The 17,851-nt window shown below is 43.6% G+C and overlaps 1 protein-coding gene across 1 annotated transcript in view; it reads right to left on the bottom strand.

The window, feature by feature from the left end:
- Positions 1–12,137: 12,137 nt before the first annotated feature.
- SEZ6L2 (seizure related 6 homolog like 2) overlaps positions 12,138–17,851 on the bottom strand; it is a 168,787-nt gene continuing 163,073 nt past the window's right edge. The window contains exon 20 of the mRNA XM_033944067.1: positions 12,138–12,167. Within this exon, the coding sequence (XP_033799958.1) occupies positions 12,138–12,167 (30 nt within the window). The remainder of the gene's footprint in view (positions 12,168–17,851) is intronic.

Below are 17,851 nucleotides of genomic sequence, written 5' to 3'. Positions count from 1 at the left end.
AACATCCCCACAGCTGCTGCTAGTTCATTATTGACCTTGCAATTCTCCCGACAACTAGGGCCTTGCCACTGACCCATTCTTCACCCAATTACTGCCATTTCTTTAACTCTGCACAGCTCTCAGAGAGATTGAGCTGTGCAATGCTTGTACTCCCCTGCGTTTTCTTTCTTGTGAGAATGGCAAAGGTGGAAAACACTCACTGAAAGAAACAGCAATGATTGGGCAGTGTACTGGACGGCGGGAAGATTTGTTGCTGTAAAAAAATGGTGGCCACATCTGAAAAATTTTGGCCTACCATGCACGTTACATCTACTCCTGCCATGGCAGACAAATCACTAGAGAACAGTGGCATTTGTCATCACATGCAGCAGACCTCTGATTTCTGGTGTGTGTATATATTTATTTATTTTAGTATTTATATACCACTTAAAGCCGAAATGGTTCGCATTCAGGTACGAAAGCATTTTTCCCTATCTGTCCTGGTGGGCTCACAATCTATCTAGTGTACCTGGGACAATGGGGGATTAAGTGACTTGCCCAGAGTCACAAGGAACAGCATGGGATTTGAACCTACAACCTCAGGGTGCTGAGGCTGTAGCTCTAACCACTGTGCCACACACTCCCCTCCTTCTTTGTCTTCTCTCCACAGCCTCCCTCCCTCCAGACCAGAGGTGACAGCTCACTGTGTGCTTTTAACTTCCCCACACAGCTGCCGTTAGCATGAGTGTAGCCATTGAGCACCCAGTCCTAATTGGGAGTGACACAGCTAGAAATGCAGCATTATTGAACCCTTGAAAAAGCCTAAACAAGGAGGGAAAGCGGATCCAAGATGGCTGCACGTTAGTTTTGGCGTCTCCTACTTCTCTCCACGGAACCGGCTAATATTGCAGGAGCTGTTTTTTTTCTTCTACCAAAATGCCTCACACCAAAGGAAAGGAGCTCTGAAATTTGTTCCCTCCCAGTTCAGCTCATCGCCAGTTCAGCAGCAGACCTTGGAGCGGTATCTGACCCAACTCTTAACCCACTTACCGAGAGAAGAGGGCCCTGCTATAGACGTGGACGATGGAGCGTCCAGTCTTTTGGGGCATGAAGTATCTTTGTCCCCTCCAGATTCCAGTACATCCCCGCATCCGGTGTTCACACAGGTTGTCCCGGCGGTGATCCCAGGGGCGGAAGTCGCAGAGCTGGGCGCAAGCCTGGAGGAAGGTACACCCGGTGAAATTAACGCCAAAGAATCAACTTTTGGAGCGGCGGCGGGTATCCCGCTGCTTTCAACTCCTCCGGTGGTGACCCTAGAAAGTATTTGACAGGCCTTGCAAAGGCTGGATGGTTTGCTGGTTAAATCAACACAAGAGGTACTTTAATCTATCCGGGAAAGTAGATAATTTGTCAAAAAATGTTGAGAAAATCAAACAGGACGCCAAGGAACAAATGATGCAGGTTAAATCTAAGATAAAAGATTTAAAAGGAATAACAACAACTTTGATCAAAGATAAGATCTTAGTACACCGAAAATTTGAACAATTTGAAAACTTTAATAGAAGGCTTAATATTCGTGACTGAACTTCCCTAGATCACTAGCCTTAAATCCTGTAGATTATTATTTTTTTTTAAATCTAACTGAGATTCTTAAATTTCCTCAACAAGCTATTCCTCCATTCAATAAGATATATTATATTCCAAGTTTGTTTCCTAAGGCTGCTGATGAAGGAAATTTAGTGCAAGAAGAAAAAATTGAAAAGGATGAATTAAAAGATTTATCTGCTATCTTGGAAGAATCCCTTTCCGAAGTAAAGGAAAGGGCGACATTGCTAGTTTCTTTCGTATTTGAGCAGGACTTGAATTCTGTGATGAAACTTTATTTTCGAAATTCACATTTGACCTTTTCTGGGCAAGGGATTTGGATGTACCCGGACATTTTGAAAACTACACAAAACTGTGGAAAAGAATTCCTGTCTATGCGAGAAGAAGTTAAAAGGTTGGAAGCTTCCTTCTTATTAGCATACCCCAGCAAATGTTTGATTCGATATATGGGGATTAAGCATACCTTTTTTGTACCATCACAGTTAAGAGCCTTTCTAGACCTTAAAAAGATTTCTAGTGATTTACAGGTTTAACTGAGAAAAAATGTATGTTTGGGTTTGTTAAGCGTATTCAGCTTTCTTAATAATGGTTTCTTCTTTAAAAATCCCCTCCATGGGTTTAATGGATGCCTTCTGTTAAATGGTGGTCTACGAAAGAAAATATTTTGAATTCCTTAATAATTTTTCTTATTTGTAATCAATTTACCCTTTCTGTTTTTTCTGTAACATGTGTTTATTTGTGATATTATTGCAAACTTAATAAAAATAATTAAAAAAAAACACAAAAAGTCTAAACAAGATGAAACGGGTCTCGTCGGGCTATGGATTTGGCATTTATCTAAGATAAGTTACTATATTCCTTTGCTGGGTTGAGGATAAGCCATTGACATTTTGAAAGCAAGTAATTAAAGCAATTTTAAAATAAGGAAGCACTTATAAGAGAAGCAATAAAGAATATAGACAAAAATTTTAGAGTGTTACATAATGGTTTTGGGAATCAATGACGCAAATGTGGAACTTATAAGTCTTGGCTGAGAAACTTTATTCTATTTGTTCAAGCTGGTTTCTGAGATTCTCAGTCACCCTTTCTTAACATTCTATGCTTCAATTTTTGGGACTCTGTTTTTCCTGTGGATTAAGTGACTTGCCCAGGGTCACAAGAAGCAGTGTGGGTTTGAACCCACGACCTCAGGGTGCTGAGGTTGTAGCTCTAATCAGTACACCCCACATATGAGCAAGATGTTTGGCCCCCATATCCCTGAATAAACCTGTATTCTCATGTCTTGCGTCTCCTCACTTATTCTAGGCAAAGGCACAGGAAAACCTTACCAATAATAATAATAATAACACGTTTATTCTTGTATACCGCCCATCCGTGAGGTTCCGGGCGGTTAACAGAGAAGAAGAACTGTAGTCAGTGTTACATGCTACATTAATACTGAAGAGTGACTTCCCCTGCCATCTATGGTTTATTAATACTTAAAGTCAACTTCTACTGCCTCTTACTCTGTATTGCCATTCAGCATGGACTTTGGTGGCATACTCTCCAGTAACACTAAGCAATCAATACTGAAAACAATTTTAGATCCCTAAGTTAGATACCTGTTTCAGCTGAACTCAAAAACCTAGGTTTTCAAACATTAAGCACCTACAAACTGAAGCGGGACATTGAGTTTCCTAACTTTAGGCTCCTGAGTAGAGAATGACACAGGGACCGTTTACCACGGTAAACCGTGGTCACTGCTGTAAATCAGCATGAATGGATGCATTTGCAACTGGTTTACCGCAGGATCGGGGACAAGACCTTTTACTGCCCTGTGATAAAAAAAAATTGTGTCTGTGTCAGACTCGTCATCTCCTCCCCAGCTCCTCATGCGCCTATTTTACCTTTAGGAGCCAGCCATGCCATGATGAAGACAAAAGGAATCCAAAACCAAAGCCTGAGATCAATGTGATTTGAAGAATAAAATTACCAGACAACAAAAGATAGAAAAAAATTAATTTAGTTTATATTTTGTGATTAGAATATTTCAGATTTGAAATATGTATCCTGCTAGAGCTGGTATTAGACATAGCTGGGGACCACAAAGCCCAGGCTATGCTTCTTTAGCTTCCAGCTGGCTTAGGGCTCTCTGTTTGAGCAGTTGCCCTAGTTGCACTCCCCTAACACTATTCCTGCCATGTGTGACTGAAGTATTCTGTTAGCTTCATTTTTCTATGTAGCATTCTGTAGTAATTTGGTTTGTTCAGTTTTCACAATAGTGGACGGGATATTTGTGAAGGGGAGGGGAGACAGGAGCTTTGTTGATCCTTGCTCTGTATTATTTGTGTTTATAAAATGAAAATTATACAGAATATTGTCTCTTTTTATACTTTAATAAAATAAGTTCAGTATCAAATCATAACTATTCGAGGCTTGTGCAGATGGGATCTGACAGCTTGCAGGGTGGTTACGGGGACTGGGATTGCGGGGATGGGGCAGGGACGGGGACCAAGCTTGCGGGGCGGGAACTGTGATACCTTTTTTCCCTGTGTCATTCTCTGCTCCCGAGTTGTGCACCTAACAATACAACTCAGCTCTTTAAACAGCACATAACATGTAAGCTCCACGGAACACACGTGTCGATCGTAAGCCAGGCTCCATTTATAGCATTGTGCCTAGGGGCGCCTAAAGCAGTCTTAAGTACCGGTAGGCGTTAAAACCTTAGACGCAGTTTATTTATGCCAGGATTTCCTTTGCCTAATTGACTGCACCTAAGTTAGACACCTACCGGTGCCTAAGCCAAAATATGCCCAAGATCTGCCCACAATCCGCTCCTAACCATGCCTACTTTCTGGTAGGTGTCTTGGAGTAGACAACTACCTTGAACTGGTAGGCGCTTATCCTCTAATTAATTGTAATTTTTGACTAACAGTGCCAATTAAGGCTTTTTTAAATAATTAACCCCCCCCTCCTTTTACTAAGGGCTCCTTTTATCAAGCCGCGCTAGCGGGGTTAACACGCGTGACATTTTATCATGCATTAACCCCGTGCTGGCCTAAAAACTAACGCCTGACCAAGGGAGGCATTAGCAGCTAGCGTGGCCGGCGGTTTAGCGTGCACTAATACGCGCATTAAACCGCTAGCGCGGCTTGATAAAAGGAGCCCTAAGTCACAGTAGAGGTTTCTACTGTGGCCCGGAGCACTAAATGCTCCAAAGCTCATAGGAATTCTATGAGCACCAGAGCAGCGTCGGAACATTTTACGCGCTGGGACACAGTAGAAACCGCTGCCATGGCTTATTAAAAGCAAGGGTGGGATGTTCGGCACCTAGATTGGCTAGGTGCCTAACCTTAGGCGTCTTTTATAGAATCAGAGCCAGAATGCCTCACTTTGCTCTCCTAAACTGTCTTCTCACCTGATCCCACTTTTTTTCTGAACAGTTGTCTGACTGGCAGGCTGAATATCACCATTACCTGAGCAACAAGAAAGAAGAGAAGACCCAAATTCCCACAGCAGAAATGGCAAACCAAACACAAACAACAATGTTCTTGACCTTGGTTTTATTTCTTCAACAAACCTAAAACACTGTCCACATTTGTGCTTGATGGACCCAACACAGGCCGTGTTTCAGTAAAACACCTTCCTCAGGGGTCCTAGAACATTAGTAATCAAAGGTCAAGAACGTTGTTGTTTCCACACCATTATCTGAGCAACATCAACAGTCACTGCAAAATCCAGATGCTCAGTATCAGCCACTCTCTGGATTTATTTCAGCCGGGGTAGCCAGCGTTTTTTTTTTTTAAAAAACCCAACCCAAACAAGTGGAATACTGACTCAAAAATATTTAGATGCCCAGCTTAAGGAGTTATCAAAATATTTACATAGTGGAGAAAATAACAAGTCACTACATTGATGTCCCAACAGTACAGAATATTATATCACAAACCTGGCATGCTGCTTATGGGATTTGTATTCTTCCTACATAATGCTTAATGAGTTAGACTGCCTAGATCTGTAACACTGAAAATTCCCTGAGTCTCTAAATTTAGATTAATAAAAAGTGAGTAGGCTTAGGTGATGGGGCAATTATCACTATGCTGGCAGGGATCACATACAAGATGGTGTAACATAGTTACAGTAGAAAAATAGAGCCTTACAGACTGTTACAGAACCCTATACAGAAATTCCAGGGACCATCCTTTGTCCTCAGACCACTCCAGTACTATCTGAATAGCACCGGGGTATTCTGCAGTGATTTTCAAGCAACATTATCTGGATAATGCTGATGAAAATCAAATGTTAGCCCTGGTCAACAACACAAGGGTCTCAATTGGAAAGGCTTATTTTTTTCCCATTTTTTGTCTACAGGAAGGAGCTTGATAACCCTCCCTATGACATGCCCTATATGTACACTGAATAATGGCTTGCGTACCCTAAGAAGAACAAAGACGGTATTTTTATGGGAGAGACGATGGATGTATCTTTTTCTCCCTCAAATTCATGCCAGGTAGGCAGTGTGGTGCAGCGGTTAAAACTACAGCCTCAGCACCCTGAGGTTGTAGGTTCAAACACATGCTGCTCCTTGTGACCCTGGGCAAGTCACTAAATCCCCCATTGCCCAAGGCACGTTAGATAGATTGTGAGCCTGCCAGGACAGACAGGGAAAAATGCTTGAGAACCTGAATAAATTCATGTAAACCATTCTGAGCTTCCTGGGAAGAGCAGTATAGAAAACTGAACAAATAGAATATAGCAATTGGGTTTTTTTCTCCTATGACAAGGGGCCAAATTTTCCCCATCCCTATGGGATCTCTCTATCCCTGTCCCATCCCCTTGAGCTCCGTCCCTGTCCCTGCCTCATTCCTGAAAGCTCTGTCCTCATCTGTACAAGCCTCGAACACTTTAAAATCATTAGTGTTCGAGGCTTGTGCAGTTAAGGCAGCGCTTACAGGAATGGGACTGAGACGGGGTCAGAACAGGGATATTGAGATCCCAGAGGGACAGGGACAAATTTGTCCCTATGTAATTCTCTACTCCTAATACTCTAGCCTTTCTGGGAAGAACCTAACAGGTTAAGACATCTCCCTTGCCTTTTTTGTTACCCTTTCACAAGGCAAGTACTCTCTGTTTGTTAATAACCTAACAATGCCAGAACCAATGCATGAATAAAGTCAAAACTGTTGTATACAACCAACTAATAGAACGCTCTTGTATTGCTATCTAGCGTTGATATTAGTACAGTTAATATGGTAACTACTCACTGTTATAGTATAACATTGCTAGCTAGTGATTCTGGTACTGCTACTAGCTGAAGTTAGATTTCAAACATATTTCTAAACAAAGCAGTTTGATAGTAGCCATCAACTAAGCAATGCCAACTAACATAAGTGCCTAATGGTTTTTGTAAAGGTAACGGGCCTAACCTTGATACCGGTAATTCCCCAAGATCCATCCTAAAAACTTTTGAACTGGGCAGAGCCATGTTTCATATGAGCCGGTCTACCGCCTCCACCTTGGAATGTGATGCCCCCCCTCCCCCGGCACAGCATATCTGTTTAATTTAGAGGGGGAGATTAATATGAAGATTAGATTGGTGGGGAAAGATGTGATTTGCATTGGCTGCAAAGACACAACTAGAGAATGTCCCAGGGAATTAATGTGCAGACAATTTCTATTTGATGGACTCATTTAAGTAATTCTTAAGGAAGTATAGGGTCCAGGGCCTATATAGGATGGCACATAACTCTTGGTGCATCTCAAGTTCTGCATTCACAAAACCTTCTCTAACAATGACAGTATTGCCCATTACACCAGTACATTTCCTACTAGGAAAATAGAGCAAAGCAGATTGCTATGGGATCCTATGCAGAAATCATCTTTTAGCAGAATCCCTGACCTTAGCTTCAAATGCATAGCACAGGCAGTGGCCAGAATAAGTGACCAGAAATTAGAAATATTCAGACAAAAAAAAGTAAAATCCTAAGAAGCCAAATACTGCATGCAGTGCAACACTGGAGATATAGAAATATATCCTCTCATCTGCTAATCAAAAGATGCAGGCTATATATTCCCAAAGTGGACATATTCCAGTCCTCAAGCTAGAAATAAAATGTATCCTATATTTGTATTATGTTGATTCCAATTTCTTTTCTGCTTTCCCCCTCTCTTCTCCTAAGACCTTATCCAGGGTCTTCTTTGCATTTCAGTTTCTTCTCTTTTCTCTTTTTCACTTCCTTTTCTAGATCTAAGATTGATCTTACACTTGTACCTCTCTACACTTCTCCCTCCATATTCGCAGTTTCAGCAATTGCTCCCCCCAAATTACATCAGCTTGCATAGAGAAATCGCTGATTCCAAGCATTTATAGAGAAAATCGCTGATTCCCAGCACTTTCTTCATCGTGTTTTGCCTCTTCTTCAGGAACAGGCCAGGTCTCCCACCTTGTTATTCGTGGTTTCACCATATTTATGATGGATTTTAATAGAAAAGAGTGAATAAGATATGAAAAAGTTATTTGCAGATTTTCTGTGTTCGCGGGTCTGTTAATCCTCTATCACAGCAAATACGGAGGGAGAAGTGTATTTTTTTTGCCACTATCCACTCAAAACTATTTCACCCCTACATTTTCCTTTTCACCTTCAGGTCTTCAATTCCTCTTTTTTCATTTCTCATCTTTCTCACTTCTTACACAGGCCCAGATGCACTAAAGTCAGCGATTGTCAAACAATCATTGCTAAACCAATTTTGACTGGTTTAGTGATGATCAGGTTTGCTGACCCAATGCACAAAATGGCTCACCGTTTAGCTTTCTGCACGATTGCTCATTCTCCAATCTAGCCATGCAAATAAAGTCATTAATATTGAAATGTTATGTAAAGTAGCCAAGTGACTAATGCTCTAACATCGCTTTGCAATGCACAAAAAAAGTGATCAGTTTTAGTGATCCGAAAAAAGTGACTGGTCAAGACCAGTTGTCAGCCCTGAAATTAATTATTTATAACATTGATACCATAAATACAGTTTTTACAATAACAGGGACATATTTGTGTATTATATGCACGTGAGCATGTGTGTTGAAGATGTGTCTAATGCGTGCCCGTTAATAGTGCAAAATATAAAAGAAAGGGCAGCGAAGAGATGGGTCTAATGAGAGAAGGCTTACATTTTCATTCCTCATGATTAAAATATATACAAGCTGGGCCAGATCTTTATACAGCACCACTCTCATTTATGCCCTGCATTTGCGTAGTCTGCTGCTACCTCTCAGCAAAGCATCAAGGGATTGACGTCACTGTACTATTTAAAAGTGCTTGAAATACCAGCATTTGTTAACTGCATGTGCTTTGTGCGCCATGGGACACTTGTACTTGTGCTTCAATGGTTAACATTATGAATGGCAGTTGTAGGCTCTGATTTATGCAGGCTGCCCTTTCCCTGGGAGGAAGAGGAAACGATGATGGCAATCGAAGGAGGGAGGACCAGCTGTCACAGAGGAGTCTGACGTAGCAAATCTAGCGCATGTGTACATTATTGCTGTAGCAACTGGACTATTCTGTGCATGTGTGAGAGTTGCTCTCACAGCAATTGAGTGGACGGGATCAAATGGAGATTACGGTGAACCTCCGTGCTAATTATTTGCATGCAAACTTGTTTGAGCATCGATCGCTGTTTCGGAATTGGCCAAAAATTTGGCCCACTGTGATTCACACGGTCTTACCGATCATGTGTAATTCATCTAGCCCACAATCTCCTATTCTGCCACTTCCACCTCTTATACTCAGTTCTTCTCTAATCCTCAAGTACTTTTCTCTTCACACCAGCCCTAGCTCCTCCCCTTTGTTAATGCTCTATCACACCTCCAACCTCTTCTTTCTGTCTTTTAATCTCTACTCAGCTTCCTGTACCCCTATTTCAAGTCTCATTCCCATCCTTCCTCACCATCTTCACTAATCCATTTCTCTTTCACTCTTCATAGTGTGAACATTCTTTTCTACTCTCTCAACCTCTGTGTAGTCTTCAAGAGCATCAGACCACCTCTCACCCCCTCACTACCTTTCAGCCACCTTCTATGACCCCTCAAACCCCTAGCCCATCTAACACACCCCCCTCCCCAAATTCATATCCAATTACTATTCCCATTGTTCCCCCAGCTCCCTCAAATTCTGGCTCTGCTCCCCAATGCTATTTCTGAGTCTTCAATCTACCTTCACTCACTGAGACTTCATTTATCCTCCTCCTGTCTCTTAGTTTCATTTTCCTCTTCTCTCCATCTTTCCAGACCCTTAATCTTTTTTTCCTCTGCTATCTCTCCCTCATCTCTGAGTTCCCCTTCTTCTCCTGCTCTCCTTCCAATCTTACAGTCTCCAATCTTCTTCTGATAACCCTCCTAATTCCAGTCTCCATTCTTATCTTTCTCCACCAATCTCTGAGTTCCTATTGCCTCCGCAAATTCTCAGTTCTAGAATTTATTCTCCTCCCTCAAAAAGCTCTAAATATATTTACTGTTCCTGCTCTGTTGAACTCTACTTCCTTAAGATCTTCTATGACCTGGCCAGAGGATCAGTGCTATTAATCAAATAAAGGTTTCTACTGTAAAAACCCACCTTTTTGCCTAGTCCAGGGGTGTCCAATGTCGGTCCTCGAGGGCCGCAGTCCAGTCGGGTTTTCAGGATTTCCCCAATGAATATGCATGAGATCTATGTGCATGCACTGCTTTCAATGCATATTCATTAGGGAAATCCTGAAAACCCGACTGGACTGCGGCCCTCGAGGACCGACATTGGACACCCCTGGCCTAGTCACTCCCTCAACCATTCACCAGCATCAGTAAGTAATCCTATATGAAGTTATATTGCAACACACTATATGTAAACCCTATATTGTAACACTGTGAATGTAAACTGAGTTCTTTGGGGAGGAAGGGATTTATATCTAAATAAATAAATCCTCTTCTGTATCGTTTCTAGCCCATTCAGTACAACAACAGCTGTTTGAACTACATGGAGATCTCTATGGAGGCCTGTGTGGTTCAAACAACTGATATTTGACCAGAAGAGGTACCAGTACTACAGCAGCAGAACGGTTGTTAGTGTGCATGGAATACATTAGTGCACCTTAAAAATTTAGTGCACACAAAAATCAATTTAACCCATCTTAGCCTACACAATAACATGAATAAAATCAACTTGCACATGTTAAAATGCTCTACCAAAGGTTAAAAAAAATTATTAGCACAACTGTATAAAAATGAAAAAATTCAAAGACTAGATAAAAAAGCAAAGGAACCAATTTTTTTTTTTCCTGGGCACATCTATAGTAGAGGTTCGCTTGGTTAAAAGTGCAGGCTCTGGGCAAATGGGAGGAACATCCAGAATAAGGACAGATGCCTACACAGGTCATGGGAGAATCAGCAGGAGGAGAGATCTCTGCACCTTCTAGATGCATAAGTTGTTCCTATTATATTATATAGGGAAAGGGACTTGATATACCGCCTTTTTGTGGTTACAGTCAAAGCAGTTTACATATTGTATACAGTCACTTATTTTGTACCTGGGTTAGTAGAAAGTTAGGTGATTTGCCAAGAGTCCCAAGGAACTGCAGTGAGAATTGAACCCAATTCCTCCAGCTACTACACTAACCACTAGGTTGCCACTCCTCCACCCAACTAGGCATTTTCCACTCCCCCTCCCCCCACCCTGAAACTCTTCCCCTTGTTGCATGCACCATTGCAAACAAAAGACCCAATTTCCCATTATCCTGGCAAACTCCGTCTAGGTCCAGCCACTTATCCTGAGCTTGGCTCCACTCTCATCCTTGTGATATCTAGCTTTGGTGTTTCTGTGGATGGGCCGACTGGATGGACCATCATGTTTCTAATATACATGTAAATAAGAGAGCCATTTACCAGTGTAACCAGTATTACTGCCTAGTTCAGTTACTGCTAGCAGCTCATACTAGCAGCTCATACTTTTTATCTAGTACTTGTAAATAGTTCAGCTAATTAGTGCTGTTAACTAGTCTTGCAAGCTAATCTGTGTCACCCAATACTGCCAGTTAGTTCTGCAAATGGGATACAGCTAATGAATGATATTGAAAAGAACTAACTACGGTACTGCTCCTAACTCATACAGGACTGGAGTATGTTTTCTGGAATTCTACAATTGGCTAGATTCTGGGTAGCCTCCCTCCCTCCTGGGAATGAGCCACAGTAGTGCAGTGCATAAAAGAGAGACAGGGGAAGAGGTAGGCCATATTTTGGCACAAAACCATTGCTATTTACATGAGAAATGTCTGGGTTGGGATCATGTGACTGCAACAGACAGCAGTGGATCTTAGCAGGGATGTAGATATGAGTAGCAGCAGCAGGAGAACAAAAAGTTCACACTCGGGGGCACACTTACAAATGAAGCATGTGATTAAAAAAATGTTAATGGCATGATTGGATAAGAAATGGTACATCCCATCCCTACCCACCCCCACCCACCATATCGCCTTTTATTTCACCCCATCCCACCCTCCATCCCCCACCCCCATCCCACACACACACACTCTTCCTCTCAGAAACAGCCTTTTCAGATGGAGACTTCATACTCCCGAGTGTCCTAGAACAGAATAGGGAGAGAAAAAGAGAGATTATAATTGGGGGAAAGATGGATAGTAGAAAAATGACTAGAGGTGGAAAGAAAATGGGGAGAGACGGGAGGGAAGGAATAGATAAGACTTTTATTTTTTAATCTAGGGAAAGGGGCAAAGAAAATAACCATAGAGAGGGAAATTGGATGTCACAATTTGGCTACAACTAAGAATCTCCTGGTCTATTCCCAAGACAGTGCGCACAAAACTAGGGATCCATGAGAACATAAACAGGGCCAGGGCTCCCATCTCCAGCTCCATAATCATAGAATTAGCAGAAGACTGGGGCATCCTCTCCATGGAATCCGAGAGGGGAGAGGCACTGAGTATGAGGTCAAGGGATCCCCTCCTTGTGCCCCAGGAGCATTAAGACAATGGGCAGAGGGCTAGGGCAGCAGAGAGATAGAGGATAGGGAAATGGTTCACATGTTTACATTTTTCTGTACACTAATAGCAGTCTTACCAAAAATAGTGATTTTAAGGAAGTGTCGGATGATCATAAAACAATGAAAAAGAATTGCTCGACAGCTATTACAGTGGCTACTGTAAACATGGCTAACACATGTGATGTGACCCTTTGCCCAGTGGAGGCCAACAAGAGAAGACACAGTCGGTGCATCCCTCATCTTTCCCCTTGTGATACCCAATAAGGCCAATTTAGTTCTTCAGAAGCCAAAAATATAAAATGAGACCTTCTGGTGAGGTGCCACTGCCCTGGGAGTCAAGGAGTTGCTTCTGGTAAGATAACTGAAATGAAGTTGTGTTCATAGTCCTGACTGGAGAGGAAGGCTTGGAAAAATAAGACAGAAAATGGGGGATGGGAGGAGGCAGAGAGAGAAAATGGTAACAAAAAGAGAGGAGTTGTTCTTGATCAGTGCTTGACCATGTTATATTATGTTATGTTATGTTAAGTAGGCACTGTAGAGGAAAAAAAGGTTCTCAGCTCCAAACACCGCAGGTATCTTTATTGATTCCTGGAATTATTAAAGCCCAGCTGAACCAGAATGTGTGTTTATCTTATTTGGGGAACCATCTCTTGCAGTGTAGTCCTGATATTGGACACATTTTTTTCTGTAAATTTTCATCATGTGTTTTTGTTTTAGGTCGGGGATCATATACTGCATATATATGTTCTTCCCCTTGGAGCTATTACTATTCTGAAGGAACAAGAGAGGAGAGTGGTGAAAAAATGGGAAGATTGGAATAGAAAGATTAGAGGTTCCTTGGTACATGGTTTTTGAATACAGTATACTGTATGTGTACATACATACATATATATATATATATACTAGTCTTATAGCCCGTTACATTAACGGGTGCTAGAATATATGTGTGTGTGTCTGTCTTTATTTCTATCTCTCTCTCTCTCCTTAGCCTGTTTCTGTATTTCTGTCTTTCTTTTTCCTCGGCTGTCCACCACCACCCCTTGCCTGCTCCCCCTGTCCATTCTCCCTTCCTTTTACCTCCCCTGTGTCCACCACCACCCCTTGCCTGCTCCCCCTGTCCATTCTCCCTTCCTTTTACCTCCCCTGTGTCCACCACCACCCCTTCACTGCTCCCCTTATTTACCAAGCCTGAAACATCTGTATCCTGCTACCTGTCAACTTTTTTTTTTCTCTCTCTCTCTCTCTCTCTATATATATATATACATGCAGTTCTTGCCCATTTTTAATTTGCAGGCTTGGCTTTTCCCTGTCCATCATTATACCCCCTTCCCTTGCAAAATCTTATTTTGCAGAGCCAATAGACAGTCCTACCTTCCAGGGTCACTTCTTTGCCGGCTTTCTTCAGCGCCTGACCAGTTTGAGAGCCAACTAAGTGGCTGCTGCTGGCGGGCTGGCATGTGTTCGTGGGCTCACCGTCTCACGCAGAGGGCAAGGGAGCACGTGCTCGTTGGTTCTCACTCTTGCGCAGGTGCACGCTGGCAGGCCGGCGCACAGCCGACCGCTTGTTCGTTCGGACGGAACGCTGTGACTGATTGTGGTTGTGTGTGAGGAGGAGCAGGGAGGAGACGGAGAAACTGCATTGCCGCCTGGGACCGGGACTGCCAGTGCCTGTTTTTCTTTCTGGGTTGGATCCGCGCGATCGGGATTTAATCTTATACCAGGGAGGCGAAAACTCAGGAACCACGTCCGCACAGCCAGCGACCGCCGGGGCCTTGGTGAGGCGGGGAAGGGGGGGGTCTTGCCTGCCATTCCTATTTAAAACGGCCTGCTGAGGTTCGCGGCCGGCTGTAGCGAACCTCGCAGGCCGCTGTTCACCTCAGTAGCATGTTCCCTCTGACACGATCGCGTCAGAGGGAACGTGCTACCATGTGTAGAGCATCCTGCGAGGTTCGCTACAGCCGGCCGCGAACCTCAGCAGGCCGTTTTAAATAGGAATGGCAGCGGTTATTGGAGGGAGGGGGAAGAACAGGAGCGGTAGCGGTTGTTGCGGGAGGGGGGGAGTCTGCGACGTGCAGGCAGCTGTGAACAGAAGCGGCAGCGGCCAATGCAGCTAACTGGCGCATACGGGGACTCGCGCATGCGCACTCCTTCGGCCACAGACCTACAGCGCACGGAACACGCAAATAGAAGTGCGCATGCGCGGCTAGCTCTTTATTATATTATAGATGTGTGGTGTACATACGTATGTACGTACATACATATATGTATGTGTATATATATATATATATATGTACACATACAGTATAATGTATTTAAAAACCATGCACCAAGGAACCTTTAATCCTTCTATTTCAGTCTTCCCATTTTTTCACCACTCTCCTCTCTTGTTCCTTCAGAATAGTAATAACTCCAAGGGGAAGAACACATGAGATCCCGTTCCCTCTCTCTTTCTTTCCCCCCTCCCCCAAGAGGCAGCTCTTCTTTCTCTACTCTTATATATTGGTCCCATTCTATAAAGCCCCGCAGCCCATGCTTAAATGGCACAGACATTAATGCACTAACTCGTGGAGCTTTATTGTCAAGTCTCCTTACGGCTGGTATAGAGTACAGTTGAAAGGTTTTGACTGCCTTTTCAATGGTCCCCTTGGAGAACGTATATAGCAGCACCAACTTCTTCAACTAACTCTTATGTGGTAATAGGAAATAGGAGTCTCACTGAAGCAGGTACAACACAGTGATGGCCGATTTGATTAGATAGAAGCAAACAGTGGAGATAACTAAACAGTCCAAAGATAAAAGGATTTCTATTTAAAATAATGCCTTCACAGGACTCAACAAAGACTGTGTTTTGGCACCTCTGCCTGCGTCAGGAGTCATTATTAGAAACATAGAAACATAGAAACATAGAAAGATGACGGCAGAAAAGGGCCAAGGCCCATCAAGTCTGCCCACTCTATAGACCCTCCCCTTAATATTAGCCAATGTTCTACCCTGATCCACTTAGGGATCCCACATGGGCGTCCCATTTATTCTTAAAATCTGGCACGCTGCTGGCCTCGATTACCTGTACTGGAAGCTTGTTCCATTGATCAATCACTCGCTCCGTGAAGAAATACTTCCTGGTGTCGCCGTGAAATTTTCCGCCCTTGAGTTTGAGCGGGTGCCCCCTTGTGGTTGAGGGGCCTCTGAGAAGGAAAATGTTATCTTCCACTTCTATACGTCCGGTGATGTATTTAAACGTCTCAATCATGTCTCCCCTCTCCCTGCGTTCCTCTAGAGTGTAGAGCTGCAAACTGTTTAGTCTTGCTTCGTACAAGAGACCTTTAAGCCCTGAGACCATTCTGGTGGCCATCCTTTGGACCGACTCGACCCTCTGCATGTCCTTGCGATAATGTGGATTCCAGAATTGCACGCAGTATTCCAGATGAGGTCTCACCATGGTCCTATATAATGGCATTATGACTGCAGGCTTTCTGCTGACGAAACTTCTACGGATGCAACCCAGCATCTGTCTTGCCCTTGATGAAGCCTTCTCCACCTGATTGGCAGATTTCATGTCTGCGCTGATGATTACTCCTAAATCTCGTTCTGCTGAAGTCCTTGTCAAGGTCTCACCGTTCAAGGTATAAGTTCTGCACGGGTTTCTGCTACCCAGGTGCATGACCTTACACATTGAAGCCCAGCTGCCAGGTTGAGGACCAGCTTTCCAATGTACGTAGGTCCTGCGCCATACTATCTTGTAGTTTGCCCTCGCTTACCATATTACATAGTTTGGCGTCGTCGGCGAATAATGTTACTTTACCATGAAGCCCTTGAGTCAGATCTCCTATGAATATGTTGAAGAGGAGTGGACCCAAGACCGAGCCCTGCGGCACCCCGCTGGTCACTTTCGATGTCTCAGAGAAAGTACCGTTAACCATCACCCTCTGAAGTCTGCCACTCAGCCAATCATTGACCCATGCCGTCAGAGTCTCTCCTAACCCCATCGATTTCATCTTGTTTAACAGTCTGCGGTGTGGGACGCTGTCAAAAGCTTTACTGAAGTCCAGGTACACTATGTCCAGTGATTCTCCTTCGTCCAGTCTTTTTGTTACCCAATCAAAGAAGCTGATGAGGTTTGATTGGCAGGACCTACCCTTGGTGAATCCATGTTGATTGGGGTCCCGTAGATTCTCTTCGTCCAAGACCGTGTCCAATTGGCGTTTGATCAGTGTTTCCATGAGTTTGCATACTATCGATGTCAGACTCACCGGTCTGTAATTTGCAGCCTCTGTCCTGCATCCCTTTTTATGTAGAGGAACGACGTTAGCTGTTTTCCAGTCCAAGGGGACTGTCCTTGTACTCAGTGAGAGATTGAAGAGCACGGCTAACGGTTCTGCCAGGACATTACCTAACTCCCTGAGCACTCTGGGGTGCAGATTGTCCGGTCCCATGGCTTTGTCCACCTTGAGTTTTGTTAGCTCAAAGTAAACCTCGCTGGGTGTGAATTTAAAATCCCGGAACGGGTCTTTTGTGTTTGACTGTGGCTTCAATTGAGGGCCGGACCCTGGCGCCTCGCAGGTGAAGACCGAGCAGAAGTATTCATTTAGTAGTTCGGCCTTTTCGGGATCCGATTCTGCGTAATTCCCGTCCGTTTTTTTCAGGCGTACTATCCCGTCTGTGTTTTTTTTCCTGTCACTGATATACCGGAAAAAGGATTTGTCCCCTTTCTTAATGTTGTTTGCTAGAGTTTCTTCCACTCGTAGTTTGGCCTCCCTGACTGCCGTTTTGACCTCTGTGGACTTGATCCTGTGTAGCAGTTGATCTTCGCTTTTCCCCGTGCGTTTGAAGGAAGCAAATGCGTTTTTCTTCTCCTTAACGAGACGCGAGATCTCTGCGGTGAACCACTGGGGTTTTTCTTTTCTTCGCCGTTTGTGTGATGATTTTATGTAACGGCCGGTTGCCTCGTGTATGACAGATTTCAGGGATGACCACATATCCTCCACATTCCCTGTCTCAGTTTGGGCCTGGAGCGCCTGATGGACGAAGACTCCCATGCGTGCAAAGTCTGTTCCTCGGAAGTTGAGTACCTTTGTTTTAGTGTTTGATCTATAGAAACCTTTCCTCAGGTGGAACCATACCATGTTATGATCGCTGGAGGCTAGCTTATCTCCCACGAAGACTTCTGAGACGCTTTCCCCATTGGTGAGTACTAGGTCAAGGATCGTTTGGGCCCTAGTGGGCTCCATTACCATTTGATTGAGGCGTGCTCCTCTTATGGAGGCTAA

The sequence above is a fragment of the Geotrypetes seraphini genome, chromosome 5 (assembly GCF_902459505.1).
Source record: "Geotrypetes seraphini chromosome 5, aGeoSer1.1, whole genome shotgun sequence".
NCBI lineage: Eukaryota > Metazoa > Chordata > Amphibia > Gymnophiona > Dermophiidae > Geotrypetes > Geotrypetes seraphini.
The sequence above is the reverse complement of the archived record's forward strand: the minus strand, read 5'-3'. Positions and strand labels throughout refer to the sequence as shown.